Here is a 27,107-nt window from a genome sequence, read left to right as displayed (position 1 = left end):
ACGATCATTAAGTATGAGAATAAACGATCATTAAGTATGAGAATAAACGATCATTAAGTATGAGAATAAACGATCATTAAGTATGGGAATAAACGATCATTAAGTATGGGGATAAACGATCATTAAGTATGGGAATAAACGATCATTAAGTATGAGAATAAACGATCATTAAGTATGGGAATAAACGATCATTAAGTATGAGAATAAACGATCATTAAGTATGGGAATAAACGATCTTAAGTATGGGAATAAACGATCATTAAGTATGAGAATAAACGATCATTAAGTATGAGAATAAACGATCATTAAGTATGGGGATAAACGATCATTAAGTATGAGAATAAACGATCATTTAAGTATGAGAATAAACGATCATTAAGTATGGGAATAAACGATCATTAAGTATGAGAATAAACGATCATTAAGTATGGGAATAAACGATCATTAAGTATGAGAATAAACGATCATTAAGTATGAGAATAAACGATCATTAAGTATGGGAATAAACGATCATTAAGTATGAGAATAAACGATCATTAAGTATGAGAATAAACGATCATTAAGTATGGAATAAAACGATCATTAAGTATGGGAATAAACGATCATTAAGTATGAGAATAAACGATCATTAAGTATGAGAATAAACGATCATTAAGTATGGGAATAAACGATCATTAAGTATGAGAATAAACGATCATTAAGTATGAGAATAAACGATCATTAAGTATGGGAATAAACGATCATTAAGTATGGGAATAAACGATCATTAAGTATGAGAATAAACGATCATTAAGTATGGGAATAAACGATCATTAAGTATGGGAATAAACGATCATTAAGTATGAGAATAAACGATCATTAAGTATGGGAATAAACGATCATTAAGTATGAGAATAAACGATCATTAAGTATGGGAATAAACGATCATTAAGTATGAGAATAAACGATCATTAAGTATGGGAATAAACGATCATTAAGTATGGGAATAAACGATCATTAAGTATGAGAATAAACGATCATTAAGTATGAGAATAAACGATCATTAAGTATGGAATAAACGATCATTAAGTATGAGAATAAACGATCATTAAGTATGGGAATAAACGATCATTAAGTATGGGAATAAACGATCATTAAGTATGAGAATAAACGATCATTAAGTATGAGAATAAACCATAATTAGTACAAGAATAAACGATCATTAAGTATGAGAATAAACGATCATTAAGTATGAGAATAAACGATCATTAAGTATGGGAATAAACGATCATTAAGTATGAGAATAAACGAACATTAAGTATGAGAATAAACGATCATTAAGTATGGGAATAAACGATCATTAAGTATGAGAATAAACGATCATTAAGTATGAGAATAAACGATCATTAAGTATGAGAATAAACGATCATTAAGTATGGGGATAAACGATCATTAAGTATGAGAATAAACGATCATTAAGTATGGGAATAAACGATCATTAAGTATGGGAATAAACGATCATTAAGTATGAGAATAAACGATCATTAAGTATGAGAATAAACGATCATTAAGTATGAGAATAAACGATCATTAAGTATGGGAATAAACGATCATTAAGTATGGGAATAAACGATCATTAAGTATGGGAATAAACGATCATTAAGTATGAGAATAAACGATCATTAAGTATGAGAATAAACGATCATTAAGTATGAGAATAAACGATCATTAAGTATGGGAATAAACGATCATTAAGTATGAGAATAAACGATCATTAAGTATGGGAATAAACGATCATTAAGTATGGGAATAAACGATCATTAAGTATGGGAATAAACGATCATTAAGTATGGGAATAAACGATCATTAAGTATGGGAATAAACGATCATTAAGTATGAGAATAAACGATCATTAAGTATGGGAATAAACGATCATTAAGTATGGGAATAAACGATCATTAAGTATGGGAATAAACGATCATTAAGTATGGGAATAAACGATCATTAAGTATGGGAATAAACGATCATTAAGTATGAGAATAAACGATCATTAAGTATGAGAATAAACGATCATTAAGTATGAGAATAAACGATCATTAAGTATGAGAATAAACGATCATTAAGTATGGGAATAAACGATCTTTAAGTATGGGAATAAACGATCATTAAGTATGGAATAACGATCTTTAAGTATGAGAATAAACGATCATTAAGTATGGGAATAAACGATCTTTAAGTATGGGAATAAACGATCATTAAGTATGGGAATAAACGATCTTTAAGTATGGGAATAAACGATCATTAAGTATGGGAATAAACGATCTTTAAGTATGAGGAATAAACGATCATTTAAGTATGGGAATAAACGATCATTAAGTATAGGAATAAACGATCTTTAAGTATGGGAATAAACGATCATTAAGTATGGGAATAATCGATCATTAAGTATGAGAATAAACGATCATTAAGTATGGGAATAAACGATCATTAAGTATGAGAATAAACGATCATTAAGTATGGGAATAAACGATCATTAAGTATGGGAATAAACGATCTTTAAGTATGGGAATAAACGATCATTAAGTATGAGAATAAACGATCATTAAGTATGGGAATAAACGATCATTAAGTATGAGAATAAACGATCATTAAGTATGGGAATAAACGATCATTAAGTATGGGAATAAACGATCATTAAGTATGGGAATAAACGATCATTAAGTATGAGAATAAACGATCATTAAGTATGAGAATAAACGATCATTAAGGTATGAGAATAAACGATCATTAAGTATGAGAATAAACGATCATTAAGTATGAGAATAAACGATCATTAAGTATGAGAATAAACCGATCATTAAGTATGAGAATAAACGATCATTAAGTATGAGAATAAACGATCATTAAGTATGAGAATAAACGATCATTAAGTATGGGAATAAACGATCATTAAGTATGGGAATAAACGATCATTAAGTATGAGAATAAACGATCATTAAGTATGGGAATAAACGATCATTAAGTATGGGAATAAACGATCATTAAGTATGGGAATAAACGATCATTAAGTATGAGAATAAACGATCATTAAGTATGAGAATAAACGATCATTAAGTATGAGAATAAACGATCATTAAGTATGGGAATAAACGATCATTAAGTATGAGAATAAACGATCATTAAGTATGAGAATAAACGATCATTAAGTATGAGAATAAACGATCATTAAGTATGGGAATAAAACGATCATTAAGTATGGGGATAAACGATCATTAAGTATGAGAATAAACGATCATTAAGTATGAGAATAAACGATCATTAAGTATGAGAATAAACGATCATTAAGTATGAGAATAAACGATCATTAAGTATGAGAATAAACGATCATTAAGTATGGGAATAAACGATCATTAAGTATGGGAATAAACGATCATTAAGTATGGGAATAAACGATCATTAAGTATGAGAATAAACGATCATTAAGTATGGGAATAAACGATCATTAAGTATGAGAATAAACGATCATTAAGTATGGGAATAAACGATCATTAAGTATGAGAATAAACGATCATTAAGTATGGGGATAAACGATCATTAAGTATGAGAATAAACGATCATTAAGTATGGGAATAAACGATCATTAAGTATGGGGATAAACGATCATTAAGTATGAGAATAAACGATCATTAAGTATGAGATAAACGATCATTAAGTATGAGAATAAACGATCATTAAGTATGAGAATAAACGATCATTAAGTATGGGAATAAACGATCATTAAGTATGGGGATAAACGATCATTAAGTATGGGAATAAACGATCATTAAGTATGAGAATAAACGATCATTAAGTATGGGAATAAACGATCATTAAGTATGAGAATAAACGATCATTAAGTATGGGAATAAACGATCATTAAGTATGGGAATAAACGATCATTAAGTATGAGAATAAACGATCATTAAGTATGAGAATAAACGATCATTAAGTATGGGGATAAACGATCATTAAGTATGAGAATAAACGATCATTAAGTATGGGACTAAACGATCATTAAGTATGGGGATAAACGATCATTAAGTATGAGAATAAACGATCATTAAGTATGAGAATAAACGATCATTAAGTATGGGAATAAACGATCATTAAGTATGAGAATAAACGATCATTAAGTATGGGAATAAACGATCATTAAGTATGAGAATAAACGATCATTAAGTATGAGAATAAACGATCATTAAGTATGGGAATAAACGATCATTAAGTATGAGAATAAACGATCATTAAGTATGAGAATAAACGATCATTAAGTATGGGAATAAACGATCATTAAGTATGAGAATAAACGATCATTAAGTATGAGAATAAACGATCATTAAGTATGGGAATAAACGATCATTAAGTATGGGGATAAACGATCATTAAGTATGGGAATAAACGATCATTAAGTATGAGAATAAACGATCATTAAGTATGAGAATAAACGATCATTAAGTATGAGAATAAACGATCATTAAGTATGGGAATAAACGATCATTAAGTATGGGAATAAACGATCATTAAGTATGAGAATAAACGATCATTAAGTATGGGAATAAACGATCATTAAGTATGAGAATAAACGATCATTAAGTATGGGAATAAACGATCATTAAGTATGAGAATAAACGATCATTAAGTATGGGAATAAACGATCATTAAGTATGGGAATAAACGATCAATAAGTATGAGAATAAACGATCATTAAGTATGAGAATAAACGATCATTAAGTATGGGAATAAACGATCATTAAGTATGAGAATAAACGATCATTAAGTATGGGAATAAACGATCATTAAGTATGGGAATAAACGATCATTAAGTATGAGAATAAACGATCATTAAGTATGAGAATAAACGATCATTAAGTATGGGAATAAACGATCATTAAGTATGAGAATAAACGATCATTAAGTATGAGAATAAACGATCATTAAGTATGGGAATAAACGATCATTAAGTATGGGAATAAACGATCATTAAGTATGAGAATAAACGATCATTAAGTATGGGAATAAACGATCATTAAGTATGAGAATAAACGATCATTAAGTATGAGAATAAACGATCATTAAGTATGAGAATAAACGATCATTAAGTATGGGAATAAACGATCATTAAGTATGGGAATAAACGATCATTAAGTATGAGAATAAACGATCATTAAGTATGAGAATAAACGATCATTAAGTATGAGAATAAACGATCATTAAGTATGAGAATAAACGATCATTAAGTATGGGAATAAACGATCATTAAGTATGGGGATAAACGATCATTAAGTATGGGAATAAACGATCATTAAGTATGAGAATAAACGATCATTAAGTATGGGAATAAACGATCATTAAGTATGAGAATAAACGATCATTAAGTATGGGAATAAACGATCATTAAGTATGGGAATAAACGATCATTAAGTATGAGAATAAACGATCATTAAGTATGAGAATAAACGATCATTAAGTATGGGGATAAACGATCATTAAGTATGAGAATAAACGATCATTAAGTATGAGAATAAACGATCATTAAGTATGGGAATAAACGATCATTAAGTATGAGAATAAACGATCATTAAGTATGGGAATAAACGATCATTAAGTATGAGAATAAACGATCATTAAGTATGAGAATAAACGATCATTAAGTATGGGAATAAACGATCATTAAGTATGAGAATAAACGATCATTAAGTATGAGAATAAACGATCATTAAGTATGGGAATAAACGATCATTAAGTATGGGAATAACGATCATTAAGTATGAGAATAAACGATCATTAAGTATGAGAATAAACGATCATTAAGTATGGGAATAAACGATCATTAAGTATGAGAATAAACGATCATTAAGTATGAGAATAAACGATCATTAAGTATGGGAATAAACGATCATTAAGTATGGGAATAAACGATCATTAAGTATGAGAATAAACGATCATTAAGTATGGGAATAAACGATCATTAAGTATGGGAATAAACGATCATTAAGTATGAGAATAAACGATCATTAAGTATGGGAATAAACGATCATTAAGTATGAGAATAAACGATCATTAAGTATGGAATAAACGATCATTAAGTATGAGAATAAACGATCATTAAGTATGGGAATAAACGATCATTAAGTATGGGAATAAACGATCATTAAGTATGAGAATAAACGATCATTAAGTATGAGAATAAACGATCATTAAGTATGGGAATAAACGATCATTAAGTATGAGAATAAACGATCATTAAGTATGGGAATAAACGATCATTAAGTATGGGAATAAACGATCATTAAGTATGAGAATAAACGATCATTAAGTATGAGAATAAACGATCATTAAGTATGGGAATAAACGATCATTAAGTATGTTAATAAACGATCATTAAGTATGAGAATAAACGATCATTAAGTATGGGAATAAACGATCATTAAGTATGGGAATAAACGATCATTAAGTATGAGAATAAACGATCATTAAGTATGGGAATAAACGATCATTAAGTATGAGAATAAACGATCATTAAGTATGAGAATAAACGATCATTAAGTATGAGAATAAACGATCATTAAGTATGGGAATAAACGATCATTAAGTATGAGAATAAACGATCATTAAGTATGAGAATAAACGAGCATTAAGTATGAGAATAAACGATCATTAAAGTATGAGAATAAACGATCATTAAGTATGAGAATAAACGATCATTAAGTATGAGAATAAACGATCATTAAGTATGAGAATAAACGATCATTAAGTATGGAATAAACGATCATTAAGTATGAGAATAAACGATCATTAAGTATGAGAATAAACGATCATTAAGTATGGGAATAAACGATCATTAAGTATGAGAATAAACGATCATTAAGTATGAGAATAAACGATCATTAAGTATGGGAATAAACGATCATTAAGTATGAGAATAAACGATCATTAAGTATGAGAATAAACGATCATTAAGTATGAGAATAAACGATCATTAAGTATGAGAATAAACGATCATTAAGTATGAGAATAAACGATCATTAAGTATGAGAATAAACGATCATTAAGTATGGGAATAAACGATCATTAAGTATGAGAATAAACGATCATTAAGTATGAGAATAAACGATCATTAAGTATGGGAATAAACGATCATTAAGTATGGGAATAAACGATCATTAAGTATGGGAATAAACGATCATTAAGTATGGGAATAAACGATCATTAAGTATGGGAATAAACGATCATTAAGTATGAGAATAAACGATCATTAAGTATGGGAATAAACGATCATTAAGTATGGGAATAAACGATCATTAAGTATGAGAATAAACGATCATTAAGTATGGGAATAAACGATCATTAAGTATGGGAATAAACGATCATTAAGTATGAGAATAAACGATCATTAAGTATGAGAATAAACGATCATTAAGTATGAGAATAAACGATCATTAAGTATGAGAATAAACGATCATTAAGTATGGGAATAAACGATCATTAAGTATGGGAATAAACGATCATTAAGTATGAGAATAAACGATCATTAAGTATGGGAATAAACGATCATTAAGTATGGGAATAAACGATCATTAAGTATGAGAATAAACGATCATTAAGTATGAGAATAAACGATCATTAAGTATGGGAATAAACGATCATTAAGTATGGGAATAAACGATCATTAAGTATGGGAATAAACGATCATTAAGTATGGGGATAAACGATCATTAAGTATGGGGATAAACGATCATTAAGTATGAGAATAAACGATCATTAAGTATGAGAATAAACGATCATTAAGTATGAGAATAAACGATCATTAAGTATGGGAATAAACGATCATTAAGTATGAGAATAAACGATCATTAAGTATGAGAATAAACGATCATTAAGTATGGGAATAAACGATCATTAAGTATGAGAATAAACGATCATTAAGTATGGGAATAAACGATCATTAAGTATGGGAATAAACGATCATTAAGTATGGGAATAAACGATCATTAAGTATGAGAATAAACGATCATTAAGTATGGGAATAAACGATCATTAAGTATGGGAATAAACGATCATTAAGTATGAGAATAAACGATCATTAAGTATGGGAATAAACGATCATTAAGTATGGGAATAAACGATCATTAAGTATGAGAATAAACGATCATTAAGTATGGGAATAAACGATCATTAAGTATGGGAATAAACGATCATTAAGTATGAGAATAAACGATCATTAAGTATGAGAATAAACGATCATTAAGTATGGGAATAAACGATCATTAAGTATGAGAATAAACGATCATTAAGTATGAGAATAAACGATCATTAAGTATGAGAATAAACGATCATTAAGTATGAGAATAAACGATCATTAAGTATGGGAATAAACGATCATTAAGTATGGGAATAAACGATCATTAAGTATGGGAATAAACGATCATTAAGTATGAGAATAAACGATCATTAAGTATGAGAATAAACGATCATTAAGTATGGGAATAAACGATCATTAAGTATGAGAATAAACGATCATTAAGTATGGGAATAAACGATCATTAAGTATGGGAATAAACGATCATTAAGTATGGGAATAAACGATCATTAAGTATGGGAATAAACGATCATTAAGTATGAGAATAAACGATCATTAAGTATGGGAATAAACGATCATTAAGTATGAGAATAAACGATCATTAAGTATGGGAATAAACGATCATTAAGTATGGGAATAAACGATCATTAAGTATGAGAATAAACGAACATTAAGTATGGGAATAAACGATCATTAAGTATGGGAATAAACGATCATTAAGTATGGGAATAAACGATCATTAAGTATGAGAATAAACGATCATTAAGTATGGGAATAAACGATCATTAAGTATGAGAATAAACGATCATTAAGTATGAGAATAAACGATCATTAAGTATGGGAATAAACGATCATTAAGTATGGGAATAAACGATCATTAAGTATGAGAATAAACGATCATTAAGTATGAGAATAAACGATCATTAAGTATGAGAATAAACGATCATTAAGTATGAGAATAAACGATCATTAAGTATGGGAATAAACGATCATTAAGTATGAGAATAAACGATCATTAAGTATGGGGATAAACGATCATTAAGTATGAGAATAAACGATCATTAAGTATGGGGATAAACGATCATTAAGTATGAGAATAAACGATCATTAAGTATGAGAATAAACGATCATTAAGTATGAGAATAAACGATCATTAAGTATGAGAATAAACGATCATTAAGTATGGGAATAAACGATCATTAAGTATGAGAATAAACGATCATTAAGTATGAGAATAAACGATCATTAAGTATGAGAATAAACGATCATTAAGTATGGGAATAAACGATCATTAAGTATGAGAATAAACGATCATTAAGTATGGGAATAAACGATCATTAAGTATGAGAATAAACGATCATTAAGTATGGGAATAAACGATCATTAAGTATGAGAATAAACGATCATTAAGTATGAGAATAAACGATCATTACGTATGAGAATAAACGATCATTAAGTATGGGAATAAACGATCATTAAGTATGAGGATAAACGATCATTAAGTATGGGGATAAACGATCATTAAGTATGAGAATAAACGATCATTAAGTATGGGAATAAACGATCATTAAGTATGGGAATAAACGATCATTAAGTATGGGAATAAACGATCATTAAGTATGGGAATAAACGATCATTAAGTATGGGGATAAACGATCATTAAGTATGGGAATAAACGATCATTAAGTATGGGAATAAACGATCATTAAGTATGGGGATAAACGATCATTAAGTATGAGAATAAACGATCATTAAGTATGGGAATAAACGATCATTAAGTATGAGAATAAACGATCATTAAGTATGAGAATAAACGATCATTAAGTATGGGAATAAACGATCATTAAGTATGAGAATAAACGATCATTAAGTATGAGAATAAACGATCATTAAGTATGAGAATAAACGATCATTAAGTATGGGAATAAACGATCATTAAGTATGAGAATAAACGATCATTAAGTATGAGAATAAACGATCATTAAGTATGGGAATAAACGATCATTAAGTATGAGAATAAACGATCATTAAGTATGAGAATAAACGATCATTAAGTATGAGAATAAACGATCATTAAGTATGGGAATAAACGATCATTAAGTATGAGAATAAACGATCATTAAGTATGGGAATAAACGATCATTAAGTATGGGGAATAAACGATCATTAAGTATGAGAATAAACGATCATTAAGTATGAGAATAAACGATCATTAAGTATGAGAATAAACGATCATTAAGTATGAGAATAAACGATCATTAAGTATGGGAATAAACGATCATTAAGTATGGGAATAAACGATCATTAAGTATGGGAATAAACGATCATTAAGTATGGGAATAAACGATCATTAAGTATGAGAATAAACGATCATTAAGTATGAGAATAAACGATCATTAAGTATGAGAATAAACGATCATTAAGTATGGGAATAAACGATCATTAAGTATGGGAATAAACGATCATTAAGTATGAGAATAAACGATCATTAAGTATGGGAATAAACGATCATTAAGTATGAGAATAAACGATCATTAAGTATGGGAATAAACGATCATTAAGTATGAGAATAAACGATCATTAAGTATGGGAATAAACGATCATTAAGTATGGGAATAAACGATCATTAAGTATGAGAATAAACGATCATTAAGTATGAGAATAAACGATCATTAAGTATGGGAATAAACGATCATTAAGTATGAGAATAAACGATCATTAAGTATGGGAATAAACGATCATTAAGTATGGGAATAAACGATCATTAAGTATGAGAATAAACGATCATTAAGTATGAGAATAAACGATCATTAAGTATGGGAATAAACGATCATTAAGTATGAGAATAAACGATCATTAAGTATGAGAATAAACGATCATTAAGTATGGGAATAAACGATCATTAAGTATGGGAATAAACGATCATTAAGTATGAGAATAAACGATCATTAAGTATGGGAATAAACGATCATTAAGTATGAGAATAAACGATCATTAAGTATGAGAATAAACGATCATTAAGTATGAGAATAAACGATCATTAAGTATGGGAATAAACGATCATTAAGTATGGGAATAAACGATCATTAAGTATGAGAATAAACGATCATTAAGTATGAGAATAAACGATCATTAAGTATGAGAATAAACGATCATTAAGTATGAGAATAAACGATCATTAAGTATGGGAATAAACGATCATTAAGTATGGGGATAAACGATCATTAAGTATGGGAATAAACGATCATTAAGTATGAGAATAAACGATCATTAAGTATGGGAATAAACGATCATTAAGTATGAGAATAAACGATCATTAAGTATGGGAATAAACGATCATTAAGTATGGGAATAAACGATCATTAAGTATGAGAATAAACGATCATTAAGTATGAGAATAAACGATCATTAAGTATGGGGATAAACGATCATTAAGTATGAGAATAAACGATCATTAAGTATGAGAATAAACGATCATTAAGTATGGGAATAAACGATCATTAAGTATGAGAATAAACGATCATTAAGTATGGGAATAAACGATCATTAAGTATGAGAATAAACGATCATTAAGTATGAGAATAAACGATCATTAAGTATGGGAATAAACGATCATTAAGTATGAGAATAAACGATCATTAAGTATGAGAATAAACGATCATTAAGTATGGGAATAAACGATCATTAAGTATGGGAATAAACGATCATTAAGTATGAGAATAAACGATCATTAAGTATGAGAATAAACGATCATTAAGTATGGGAATAAACGATCATTAAGTATGAGAATAAACGATCATTAAGTATGAGAATAAACGATCATTAAGTATGGGAATAAACGATCATTAAGTATGGGAATAAACGATCATTAAGTATGAGAATAAACGATCATTAAGTATGGGAATAAACGATCATTAAGTATGGGAATAAACGATCATTAAGTATGAGAATAAACGATCATTAAGTATGGGAATAAACGATCATTAAGTATGAGAATAAACGATCATTAAGTATGGGAATAAACGATCATTAAGTATGAGAATAAACGATCATTAAGTATGGGAATAAACGATCATTAAGTATGGGAATAAACGATCATTAAGTATGAGAATAAACGATCATTAAGTATGAGAATAAACGATCATTAAGTATGGGAATAAACGATCATTAAGTATGAGAATAAACGATCATTAAGTATGGGAATAAACGATCATTAAGTATGGGAATAAACGATCATTAAGTATGAGAATAAACGATCATTAAGTATGAGAATAAACGATCATTAAGTATGGGAATAAACGATCATTAAGTATGTTAATAAACGATCATTAAGTATGAGAATAAACGATCATTAAGTATGGGAATAAACGATCATTAAGTATGGGAATAAACGATCATTAAGTATGAGAATAAACGATCATTAAGTATGGGAATAAACGATCATTAAGTATGAGAATAAACGATCATTAAGTATGAGAATAAACGATCATTAAGTATGAGAATAAACGATCATTAAGTATGGGAATAAACGATCATTAAGTATGAGAATAAACGATCATTAAGTATGAGAATAAACGATCATTAAGTATGAGAATAAACGATCATTAAGTATGAGAATAAACGATCATTAAGTATGAGAATAAACGATCATTAAGTATGAGAATAAACGATCATTAAGTATGAGAATAAACGATCATTAAGTATGGGAATAAACGATCATTAAGTATGAGAATAAACGATCATTAAGTATGAGAATAAACGATCATTAAGTATGGGAATAAACGATCATTAAGTATGAGAATAAACGATCATTAAGTATGAGAATAAACGATCATTAAGTATGGGAATAAACGATCATTAAGTATGAGAATAAACGATCATTAAGTATGAGAATAAACGATCATTAAGTATGAGAATAAACGATCATTAAGTATGAGAATAAACGATCATTAAGTATGAGAATAAACGATCATTAAGTATGAGAATAAACGATCATTAAGTATGGGAATAAACGATCATTAAGTATGAGAATAAACGATCATTAAGTATGAGAATAAACGATCATTAAGTATGGGAATAAACGATCATTAAGTATGGGAATAAACGATCATTAAGTATGGGAATAAACGATCATTAAGTATGGGAATAAACGATCATTAAGTATGGGAATAAACGATCATTAAGTATGAGAATAAACGATCATTAAGTATGGGAATAAACGATCATTAAGTATGGGAATAAACGATCATTAAGTATGAGAATAAACGATCATTAAGTATGGGAATAAACGATCATTAAGTATGGGAATAAACGATCATTAAGTATGAGAATAAACGATCATTAAGTATGAGAATAAACGATCATTAAGTATGAGAATAAACGATCATTAAGTATGAGAATAAACGATCATTAAGTATGGGAATAAACGATCATTAAGTATGGGAATAAACGATCATTAAGTATGAGAATAAACGATCATTAAGTATGGGAATAAACGATCATTAAGTATGGGAATAAACGATCATTAAGTATGAGAATAAACGATCATTAAGTATGAGAATAAACGATCATTAAGTATGGGAATAAACGATCATTAAGTATGGGAATAAACGATCATTAAGTATGGGAATAAACGATCATTAAGTATGGGGATAAACGATCATTAAGTATGGGGATAAACGATCATTAAGTATGAGAATAAACGATCATTAAGTATGAGAATAAACGATCATTAAGTATGAGAATAAACGATCATTAAGTATGGGAATAAACGATCATTAAGTATGAGAATAAACGATCATTAAGTATGAGAATAAACGATCATTAAGTATGGGAATAAACGATCATTAAGTATGAGAATAAACGATCATTAAGTATGGGAATAAACGATCATTAAGTATGGGAATAAACGATCATTAAGTATGGGAATAAACGATCATTAAGTATGAGAATAAACGATCATTAAGTATGGGAATAAACGATCATTAAGTATGGGAATAAACGATCATTAAGTATGAGAATAAACGATCATTAAGTATGGGAATAAACGATCATTAAGTATGGGAATAAACGATCATTAAGTATGAGAATAAACGATCATTAAGTATGGGAATAAACGATCATTAAGTATGGGAATAAACGATCATTAAGTATGAGAATAAACGATCATTAAGTATGAGAATAAACGATCATTAAGTATGGGAATAAACGATCATTAAGTATGAGAATAAACGATCATTAAGTATGAGAATAAACGATCATTAAGTATGAGAATAAACGATCATTAAGTATGAGAATAAACGATCATTAAGTATGGGAATAAACGATCATTAAGTATGGGAATAAACGATCATTAAGTATGGGAATAAACGATCATTAAGTATGAGAATAAACGATCATTAAGTATGAGAATAAACGATCATTAAGTATGGGAATAAACGATCATTAAGTATGAGAATAAACGATCATTAAGTATGGGAATAAACGATCATTAAGTATGGGAATAAACGATCATTAAGTATGGGAATAAACGATCATTAAGTATGGGAATAAACGATCATTAAGTATGAGAATAAACGATCATTAAGTATGGGAATAAACGATCATTAAGTATGAGAATAAACGATCATTAAGTATGGGAATAAACGATCATTAAGTATGGGAATAAACGATCATTAAGTATGAGAATAAACGAACATTAAGTATGGGAATAAACGATCATTAAGTATGGGAATAAACGATCATTAAGTATGGGAATAAACGATCATTAAGTATGAGAATAAACGATCATTAAGTATGGGAATAAACGATCATTAAGTATGAGAATAAACGATCATTAAGTATGAGAATAAACGATCATTAAGTATGGGAATAAACGATCATTAAGTATGGGAATAAACGATCATTAAGTATGAGAATAAACGATCATTAAGTATGAGAATAAACGATCATTAAGTATGAGAATAAACGATCATTAAGTATGAGAATAAACGATCATTAAGTATGGGAATAAACGATCATTAAGTATGAGAATAAACGATCATTAAGTATGGGGATAAACGATCATTAAGTATGAGAATAAACGATCATTAAGTATGGGGATAAACGATCATTAAGTATGAGAATAAACGATCATTAAGTATGAGAATAAACGATCATTAAGTATGAGAATAAACGATCATTAAGTATGAGAATAAACGATCATTAAGTATGGGAATAAACGATCATTAAGTATGAGAATAAACGATCATTAAGTATGAGAATAAACGATCATTAAGTATGAGAATAAACGATCATTAAGTATGGGAATAAACGATCATTAAGTATGAGAATAAACGATCATTAAGTATGGGAATAAACGATCATTAAGTATGAGAATAAACGATCATTAAGTATGGGAATAAACGATCATTAAGTATGAGAATAAACGATCATTAAGTATGAGAATAAACGATCATTACGTATGAGAATAAACGATCATTAAGTATGGGAATAAACGATCATTAAGTATGAGGATAAACGATCATTAAGTATGGGGATAAACGATCATTAAGTATGAGAATAAACGATCATTAAGTATGGGAATAAACGATCATTAAGTATGGGAATAAACGATCATTAAGTATGGGAATAAACGATCATTAAGTATGGGAATAAACGATCATTAAGTATGGGGATAAACGATCATTAAGTATGGGAATAAACGATCATTAAGTATGGGAATAAACGATCATTAAGTATGGGGATAAACGATCATTAAGTATGAGAATAAACGATCATTAAGTATGGGAATAAACGATCATTAAGTATGAGAATAAACGATCATTAAGTATGAGAATAAACGATCATTAAGTATGGGAATAAACGATCATTAAGTATGAGAATAAACGATCATTAAGTATGAGAATAAACGATCATTAAGTATGAGAATAAACGATCATTAAGTATGGGAATAAACGATCATTAAGTATGAGAATAAACGATCATTAAGTATGAGAATAAACGATCATTAAGTATGGGAATAAACGATCATTAAGTATGAGAATAAACGATCATTAAGTATGAGAATAAACGATCATTAAGTATGAGAATAAACGATCATTAAGTATGGGAATAAACGATCATTAAGTATGAGAATAAACGATCATTAAGTATGGGAATAAACGATCATTAAGTATGGGAATAAACGATCATTAAGTATGAGAATAAACGATCATTAAGTATGAGAATAAACGATCATTAAGTATGAGAATAAACGATCATTAAGTATGAGAATAAACGATCATTAAGTATGGGAATAAACGATCATTAAGTATGGGAATAAACGATCATTAAGTATGGGAATAAACGATCATTAAGTATGGGAATAAACGATCATTAAGTATGAGAATAAACGATCATTAAGTATGAGAATAAACGATCATTAAGTATGAGAATAAACGATCATTAAGTATGAGAATAAACGATCATTAAGTATGGGAATAAACGATCATTAAGTATGGGAATAAACGATCATTAAGTATGGGAATAAACGATCATTAAGTATGAGAATAAAGGATCATTAAGTATGAGAATAAACGATCATTAAGTATGAGAATAAACGATCATTAAGTATGGGAATAAACGATCATTAAGTATGAGAATAAACGATCATTAAGTATGAGAATAAACGATCATTAAGTATGAGAATAAACGATCATTAAGTATGAGAATAAACGATCATTAAGTATGAGAATAAACGATCATTAAGTATGGGAATAAACGATCATTAAGTATGGGAATAAACGATCATTAAGTATGGGAATAAACGATCATTAAGTATGGGAATAAACGATCATTAAGTATGAGAATAAACGATCATTAAGTATGGGAATAAACGATCATTAAGTATGAGAATAAACGATCATTAAGTATGAGAATAAACGATCATTAAGTATGAGAATAAACGATCATTAAGTATGGGAATAAACGATCATTAAGGGCATGACCACACATGGCGGAATTCCTCTGCAACTGTCCGCATCAATGCCGCACAGAATCTGCGTTGCAGATTCTGCAGCGGATCTGCACAAAATGTGCAGAATATTGATGCGGACTGGCCGCTGCGGACTGCAGGAAAAGTGCTTCTCTTCTCCCTATTCAGTGCAGGATAGAGAGAAGGGACAGCACTTTCCCTAGTGAAAGTAAAAGAAATTCATACTTACCGCCCGTTGTCTTGGTGACGCGTCCCTCTTTCGGCATCCGGCCCGACCTCCCTGGATGACGCTCCAGTCCATGTGACCGCTGCAGCCTGTGCTTGGCCTGTGATTGGCTGCAGCCGTCACTTACACTGAAACGTCATCCTGGGAGGCCGGACTGGAGACAGACGCAGGGAGTTCTCGGTAAGTATGAACTTATATTTTTTTTTACAGATACATGTATATTGAGATCGGTAGTCACTGTCCCGGGTGCAGAAACAGTTACTGCCGATCGCGTAACTCTTTCAGCACCCTGGACAGTGACTATTTACAGACGTCTCCTAGCAACGCTCCCGTCATTACGGGAGCCCCATTGACTTCCTCAGTCTGGCTGTAGACCTAGAAATACATAGGTCCAGCCAGAATGAAGAAATGTCATGGTAGTAAAAACAATACGCTCCGCAGCACACATAAGATCTGCGGACTTCATTGCGGAATTTTGACTCTCCATTGAAGTCAATGGAGAAATTCCGCCATGAGTCCGCAACCAGTCCGCCACTGCTCCGCAACAGACAGAGCATGCTGCGGACACCAAATTCCGCTCCGCAGCCTATGCTCCGCAGCGGAATTGTACGCATCGTGTAAACGAACACTGCTAAATTAAAGTGAAAGTCAATGGAGAAACGGCTCCGCTGCGGATTAACGCTGCGGAGTGTCCGCAGCGGAATTTAAGTGAAATTCCGCTATGTGTGAACCCGCCCTAAGTATGAGAATAAACGATCATTAAGTATGGGAATAAACGATCATTAAGTATGAGAATAAACGATCATTAAGTATGAGAATAAACGATCATTAAGTATGAGAATAAACGATCATTAAGTATGGGAATAAACGATCATTAAGTATGGGGATAAACGATCATTAAGTATGAGAATAAACGATCATTAAGTATGAGAATAAACGATCATTAAGTATGAGAATAAACGATCATTAAGTATGAGAATAAACGATCATTAAGTATGAGAATAAACGATCATTAAGTATGAGAATAAACGATCATTAAGTATGGGAATAAACGATCATTAAGTATGAGAATAAACGATCATTAAGTATGGGAATAAACGATCATTAAGTATGAGAATAAACGATCATTAAGTATGGGGATAAACGATCATTAAGTATGAGAATAAACGATCATTAAGTATGGGAATAAACGATCATTAAGTATGGGAATAAACGATCATTAAGTATGAGAATAAACGATCATTAAGTATGAGAATAAACGATCATTAAGTATGGGAATAAACGATCATTAAGTATGAGAATAAACGATCATTAAGTATGGGAATAAACGATCATTAAGTATGAGAATAAACGATCATTAAGTATGGGAATAAACGATCATTAAGTATGGGGATAAACGATCATTAAGTATGAGAATAAACGATCATTAAGTATGAGAATAAACGATCATTAAGTATGAGAATAAACGATCATTAAGTATGAGAATAAACGATCATTAAGTATGGGAATAAACGATCATTAAGTATGGGGATAAACGATCATTAAGTATGGGAATAAACGATCATTAAGTATGAGAATAAACGATCATTAAGTATGGGAATAAACGATCATTAAGTATGAGAATAAACGATCATTAAGTATGGGAATAAACGATCATTAAGTATGGGAATAAACGATCATTAAGTATGAGAATAAACGATCATTAAGTATGAGAATAAACGATCATTAAGTATGGGGATAAACGATCATTAAGTATGAGAATAAACGATCATTAAGTATGGGACTAAACGATCATTAAGTATGGGGATAAACGATCATTAAGTATGAGAATAAACGATCATTAAGTATGAGAATAAACGATCATTAAGTATGGGAATAAACGATCATTAAGTATGAGAATAAACGATCATTAAGTATGGGAATAAACGATCATTAAGTATGAGAATAAACGATCATTAAGTATGAGAATAAACGATCATTAAGTATGGGAATAAACGATCATTAAGTATGAGAATAAACGATCATTAAGTATGAGAATAAACGATCATTAAGTATGGGAATAAACGATCATTAAGTATGGGAATAAACGATCATTAAGTATGAGAATAAACGATCATTAAGTATGAGAATAAACGATCATTAAGTATGGGAATAAACGATCATTAAGTATGAGAATAAACGATCATTAAGTATGAGAATAAACGATCATTAAGTATGGGAATAAACGATCATTAAGTATGGGAATAAACGATCATTAAGTATGAGAATAAACGATCATTAAGTATGGGAATAAACGATCATTAAGTATGGGAATAAACGATCATTAAGTATGAGAATAAACGATCATTAAGTATGGGAATAAACGATCATTAAGTATGAGAATAAACGATCATTAAGTATGGGAATAAACGATCATTAAGTATGAGAATAAACGATCATTAAGTATGGGAATAAACGATCATTAAGTATGGGAATAAACGATCATTAAGTATGAGAATAAACGATCATTAAGTATGAGAATAAACGATCATTAAGTATGGGAATAAACGATCATTAAGTATGAGAATAAACGATCATTAAGTATGGGAATAAACGATCATTAAGTATGGGAATAAACGATCATTAAGGGCATGACCACACATGGCGGAATTCCTCTGCAACTGTCCGCATCAATGCCGCACAGAATCTGCGTTGCAGATTCTGCAGCGGATCTGCACAAAATGTGCAGAATATTGATGCGGACTGGCCGCTGCGGACTGCAGGAAAAGTGCTTCTCTTCTCCCTATTCAGTGCAGGATAGAGAGAAGGGACAGCACTTTCCCTAGTGAAAGTAAAAGAAATTCATACTTACCGCCCGTTGTCTTGGTGACGCGTCCCTCTTTCGGCATCCGGCCCGACCTCCCTGGATGACGCTCCAGTCCATGTGACCGCTGCAGCCTGTGCTTGGCCTGTGATTGGCTGCAGCCGTCACTTACACTGAAACGTCATCCTGGGAGGCCGGACTGGAGACAGACGCAGGGAGTTCTCGGTAAGTATGAACTTATATTTTTTTTTACAGATACATGTATATTGAGATCGGTAGTCACTGTCCCGGGTGCAGAAACAGTTACTGCCGATCGCGTAACTCTTTCAGCACCCTGGACAGTGACTATTTACAGACGTCTCCTAGCAACGCTCCCGTCATTACGGGAGCCCCATTGACTTCCTCAGTCTGGCTGTAGACCTAGAAATACATAGGTCCAGCCAGAATGAAGAAATGTCATGGTAGTAAAAACAATACGCTCCGCAGCACACATAAGATCTGCGGACTTCATTGCGGAATTTTGACTCTCCATTGAAGTCAATGGAGAAATTCCGCCATGAGTCCGCAACCAGTCCGCCACTGCTCCGCAACAGACAGAGCATGCTGCGGACACCAAATTCCGCTCCGCAGCCTATGCTCCGCAGCGGAATTGTACGCATCGTGTAAACGAACACTGCTAAATTAAAGTGAAAGTCAATGGAGAAACGGCTCCGCTGCGGATTAACGCTGCGGAGTGTCCGCAGCGGAATTTAAGTGAAATTCCGCTATGTGTGAACCCGCCCTAAGTATGAGAATAAACGATCATTAAGTATGGGAATAAACGATCATTAAGTATGAGAATAAACGATCATTAAGTATGAGAATAAACGATCATTAAGTATGAGAATAAACGATCATTAAGTATGGGAATAAACGATCATTAAGTATGGGGATAAACGATCATTAAGTATGAGAATAAACGATCATTAAGTATGAGAATAAACGATCATTAAGTATGAGAATAAACGATCATTAAGTATGAGAATAAACGATCATTAAGTATGAGAATAAACGATCATTAAGTATGAGAATAAACGATCATTAAGTATGAGAATAAACGATCATTAAGTATGGGAATAAACGATCATTAAGTATGAGAATAAACGATCATTAAGTATGGGGATAAACGATCATTAAGTATGAGAATAAACGATCATTAAGTATGGGAATAAACGATCATTAAGTATGGGAATAAACGATCATTAAGTATGAGAATAAACGATCATTAAGTATGAGAATAAACGATCATTAAGTATGGGAATAAACGATCATTAAGTATGGGGATAAACGATCATTAAGTATGGGAATAAACGATCATTAAGTATGGGAATAAACGATCATTAAGTATGAGAATAAACGATCATTAAGTATGGGAATAAACGATCATTAAGTATGGGGATAAACGATCATTAAGTATGAGAATAAACGATCATTAAGTATGAGAATAAACGATCATTAAGTATGAGAATAAACGATCATTAAGTATGAGAATAAACGATCATTAAGTATGGGAATAAACGATCATTAAGTATGGGGATAAACGATCATTAAGTATGGGAATAAACGATCATTAAGTATGAGAATAAACGATCATTAAGTATGGGAATAAACGATCATTAAGTATGAGAATAAACGATCATTAAGTATGGGAATAAACGATCATTAAGTATGGGAATAAACGATCATTAAGTATGAGAATAAACGATCATTAAGTATGAGAATAAACGATCATTAAGTATGGGGATAAACGATCATTAAGTATGAGAATAAACGATCATTAAGTATGGGAATAAACGATCATTAAGTATGAGAATAAACGATCATTAAGTATGGGGATAAACGATCATTAAGTATGAGAATAAACGATCATTAAGTATGAGAATAAACGATCATTAAGTATGGGGATAAACGATCATTAAGTATGGGAATAAACGATCATTAAGTATGGGAATAAACGATCATTAAGTATGAGAATAAACGATCATTAAGTATGGGGATAAACGATCATTAAGTATGAGAATAAACGATCATTAAGTATGGGAATAAACGATCATTAAGTATGAGAATAAACGATCATTAAGTATGGGAATAAACGATCATTAAGTATGAGAATAAACGATCATTAAGTATGAGAATAAACGATCATTAAGTATGGGAATAAACGATCATTAAGTATGAGAATAAACGATCATTAAGTATGAGAATAAACGATCATTAAGTATGGGAATAAACGATCATTAAGTATGGGAATAAACGATCATTAAGTATGAGAATAAACGATCATTAAGTATGAGAATAAACGATCATTAAGTATGGGAATAAACGATCATTAAGTATGAGAATAAACGATCATTAAGTATGAGAATAAACGATCATTAAGTATGGGAATAAACGATCATTAAGTATGGGAATAAACGATCATTAAGTATGGGAATAAACGATCATTAAGTATGAGAATAAACGATCATTAAGTATGGGAATAAACGATCATTAAGTATGGGAATAAACGATCATTAAGTATGAGAATAAACGATCATTAAGTATGGGAATAAACGATCATTAAGTATGAGAATAAACGATCATTAAGTATGGGAATAAACGATCATTAAGTATGAGAATAAACGATCATTAAGTATGGGAATAAACGATCATTAAGTATGGGAATAAACGATCATTAAGTATGAGAATAAACGATCATTAAGTATGAGAATAAACGATCATTAAGTATGGGAATAAACGATCATTAAGTATGAGAATAAACGATCATTAAGTATGGGAATAAACGATCATTAAGTATGGGAATAAACGATCATTAAGTATGAGAATAAACGATCATTAAGTATGAGAATAAACGATCATTAAGTATGGGAATAAACGATCATTAAGTATGAGAATAAACGATCATTAAGTATGAGAATAAACGATCATTAAGTATGGGAATAAACGATCATTAAGTATGGGAATAAACGATCATTAAGTATGAGAATAAACGATCATTAAGTATGGGAATAAACGATCATTAAGTATGAGAATAAACGATCATTAAGTATGAGAATAAACGATCATTAAGTATGAGAATAAACGATCATTAAGTATGGGAATAAACGATCATTAAGTATGAGAATAAACGATCATTAAGTATGAGAATAAACGATCATTAAGTATGAGAATAAACGATCATTAAGTATGAGAATAAACGATCATTAAGTATGAGAATAAACGATCATTAAGTATGAGAATAAACGATCATTAAGTATGAGAATAAACGATCATTAAGTATGGGAATAAACGATCATTAAGTATGAGAATAAACGATCATTAAGTATGAGAATAAACGATCATTAAGTATGGGAATAAACGATCATTAAGTATGAGAATAAACGATCATTAAGTATGAGAATAAACGATCATTAAGTATGGGAATAAACGATCATTAAGTATGAGAATAAACGATCATTAAGTATGGGAATAAACGATCATTAAGTATGAGAATAAACGATCATTAAGTATGAGAATAAACGATCATTAAGTATGAGAATAAACGATCATTAAGTATGAGAATAAACGATCATTAAGTATGAGAATAAACGATCATTAAGTATGAGAATAAACGATCATTAAGTATGAGAATAAACGATCATTAAGTATGAGAATAAACGATCATTAAGTATGGGAATAAACGATCATTAAGTATGAGAATAAACGATCATTAAGTATGAGAATAAACGATCATTAAGTATGGGAATAAACGATCATTAAGTATGGGAATAAACGATCATTAAGTATGGGAATAAACGATCATTAAGTATGGGAATAAACGATCATTAAGTATGGGAATAAACGATCATTAAGTATGAGAATAAACGATCATTAAGTATGGGAATAAACGATCATTAAGTATGGGAATAAACGATCATTAAGTATGAGAATAAACGATCATTAAGTATGGGAATAAACGATCATTAAGTATGGGAATAAACGATCATTAAGTATGAGAATAAACGATCATTAAGTATGAGAATAAACGATCATTAAGTATGAGAATAAACGATCATTAAGTATGAGAATAAACGATCATTAAGTATGGGAATAAACGATCATTAAGTATGGGAATAAACGATCATTAAGTATGAGAATAAACGATCATTAAGTATGGGAATAAACGATCATTAAGTATGGGAATAAACGATCATTAAGTATGAGAATAAACGATCATTAAGTATGAGAATAAACGATCATTAAGTATGGGAATAAACGATCATTAAGTATGGGAATAAACGATCATTAAGTATGGGAATAAACGATCATTAAGTATGGGGATAAACGATCATTAAGTATGAGAATAAACGATCATTAAGTATGAGAATAAACGATCATTAAGTATGAGAATAAACGATCATTAAGTATGGGAATAAACGATCATTAAGTATGGGGATAAACGATCATTAAGTATGAGAATAAACGATCATTAAGTATGAGAATAAACGATCATTAAGTATGAGAATAAACGATCATTAAGTATGAGAATAAACGATCATTAAGTATGAGAATAAACGATCATTAAGTATGGGAATAAACGATCATTAAGTATGAGAATAAACGATCATTAAGTATGGGAATAAACGATCATTAAGTATGAGAATAAACGATCATTAAGTATGAGAATAAACGATCATTAAGTATGGGAATAAACGATCATTAAGTATGAGAATAAACGATCATTAAGTATGGGAATAAACGATCATTAAGTATGAGAATAAACGATCATTAAGTATGAGAATAAACGATCATTAAGTATGGGAATAAACGATCATTAAGTATGGGAATAAACGATCATTAAGTATGGGAATAAACGATCATTAAGTATGGGAATAAACGATCATTAAGTATGGGAATAAACGATCATTAAGTATGGGAATAAACGATCATTAAGTATGGGAATAAACGATCATTAAGTATGAGAATAAACGATCATTAAGTATGAGAATAAACGATCATTAAGTATGGGAATAAACGATCATTAAGTATGAGAATAAAGGATCATTAAGTATGGGAATAAACGATCATTAAGTATGGGAATAAACGATCATTAAGTATGGGAATAAACGATCGTTATTGCAATCATTGGTCGTTCTGCATTCACATAATATACAGGGAGATGTGCTGCCGACTAGTGGCCAGCTGATGAACGGCAGACTGATCTGTGCCCTGTTTACATAGGGCAACGATCGGAAACGAGCATTCACCCCATCATTTATCCGTGTAAAAGGGCCTTAAGGCATCGCAGACCTACTCAGGACCTGCCAAAGATCTACCATTGCCTACCTAGACAGTCCTCTGTGAGCTGAACACAGCAGCAGCACACGTCTCTCCGGTACTGATAGTTTGTTACAATGTATCAGTGAAGGTAAAATGGATCAGTCAGTAGTTCAGGCTGTTCATCTCACAAAGTATTGTCTAGACTGATACATTGTGGCACTTATATCTAATGAAATATAAATTTCAGGGGGAAAAAAACACCAACCCACGTGACCTGAGTTACGGACAGACCAGAAACATCCAATTCTGGCTCCGTCTAGGTGGAAAATGCTCTGCCTATGATTTCCGGACCGCGCTGCGGACGCCTCAGTTTGGCCTTCAGCTTGACGGTGTCATTCTCTCCTGGTCTGGATGGACCACGACCTCAGCGTAACACACAACACATGAACAGTGACGTCTTTATGTCTGAATGCTGAACATTTGTTTTACGCAGGAGATGCGGCATCTCTACATGACAAGGTGGATTCAGTGAATGAGAAGATACAGAAGCTCTGTAAGTATTGCTGGTTCCTGTAGTTGCAGCGGGTTCAGAGCTACGTGTAGGAATATCTCATTACATTACATAGAGTTTATGTCACTGGGCTCCAACCTGTGGCTCTTCAGCTCTATCGCAAAACCAAAACTTCCAGCGTGCTGTGTGTCGTGGAAGTCAATGGCTCAAAATATATATTAGACTGAAATTTAGACGAGTCCAACAGACACTGACGCCAGGAACTTTATCCAGCACCCTAATCAGCACCCTAATATCGAGAGAGGAATAACACACAGACGCTGCTGGGAGCTCAAAAGACTCCTCTGGGGGTTTATTGCCAAACTCAATTACAATAATATCATTCAGAAGGGGTGTCGGCTTGAAGTTAACCAATCAGAGGCAATGTGACAATATTTCTTATTCAGCCAATAGCAGACCATGAGAATATTTCAAATGCATAATTATAATTCTTCATTAAATGCTGACATCAGGTAACACCTGGAGACAAGCGTACAATGGGAGGGGGGGGGGGGTGTTAACGGTTCTTTCCCATGAGGGAGTTTATTGCGATAGCGACAAATAGTTGCATTTTATGTCAGCCAACCCGCTAGCCATGGATGCATGAAGGCCACATGATGAACACATAGAGATAACACATTTCTTTGAGACTCGAGCAGAACTATGTAGCGGAAAGGTCATTAAAGTAATGGGGAATAAACATCTTAGTAATTCGGCCTCCTGCTTGATAATTCATAATGTCATTTAATACAGAGAATATAAGCAAATAGACCATCATTGACATGTGACATCCGCCATGTTGGAGAACGGTCCCATATATTAGCAGATAACATCCCCGCTGGTCAGTCAGTGGCGCTCTGCGGCCCAGGAGCTTCAGCTTCACATATAAAGTGGATAAGGACTCGGAGCTCTGAGACCAGGCAGTGATCATGTGAGATCCCAACAAAATAATAATAACAAAGATCAGGAGATCCCCAAACACAGAAGACAACGGTCCAGCTTGTGATGTGGGGGAGGTTTCATACAAATAGTACAATGACAGTCCATTTAATAAGATGTCTTTGAGCCGTCGTCTTCTGTGACGTTTTATTCAGTGGTTTCTTCCGGATGATAACGGATATGACCGCCATTACAGCTGCCACGTAGCTTTCCTAGGGA

The 27,107-nt window shown here is 31.1% G+C and overlaps 1 protein-coding gene across 3 annotated transcripts in view; it reads left to right on the top strand.

The window, feature by feature from the left end:
• Positions 1 to 27,107, top strand: part of LOC142661058 (mixed lineage kinase domain-like protein) — an 88,470-nt gene that overhangs the window by 48,092 nt on the left and 13,271 nt on the right. For all 3 annotated transcript variants that reach the window (XM_075838267.1, XM_075838266.1, XM_075838268.1), the window contains exon 3: positions 25,893 to 25,952. In XM_075838267.1, the coding sequence (XP_075694382.1) occupies positions 25,893 to 25,952 (60 nt within the window). The remainder of the gene's footprint in view (positions 1 to 25,892; positions 25,953 to 27,107) is intronic.

The sequence above is a fragment of the Rhinoderma darwinii genome, chromosome 9 (assembly GCF_050947455.1).
Source record: "Rhinoderma darwinii isolate aRhiDar2 chromosome 9, aRhiDar2.hap1, whole genome shotgun sequence".
Classification (NCBI taxonomy): Eukaryota; Metazoa; Chordata; class Amphibia; order Anura; family Rhinodermatidae; genus Rhinoderma; species Rhinoderma darwinii.
This window is presented reverse-complemented; position numbering and strand designations above follow the sequence as displayed.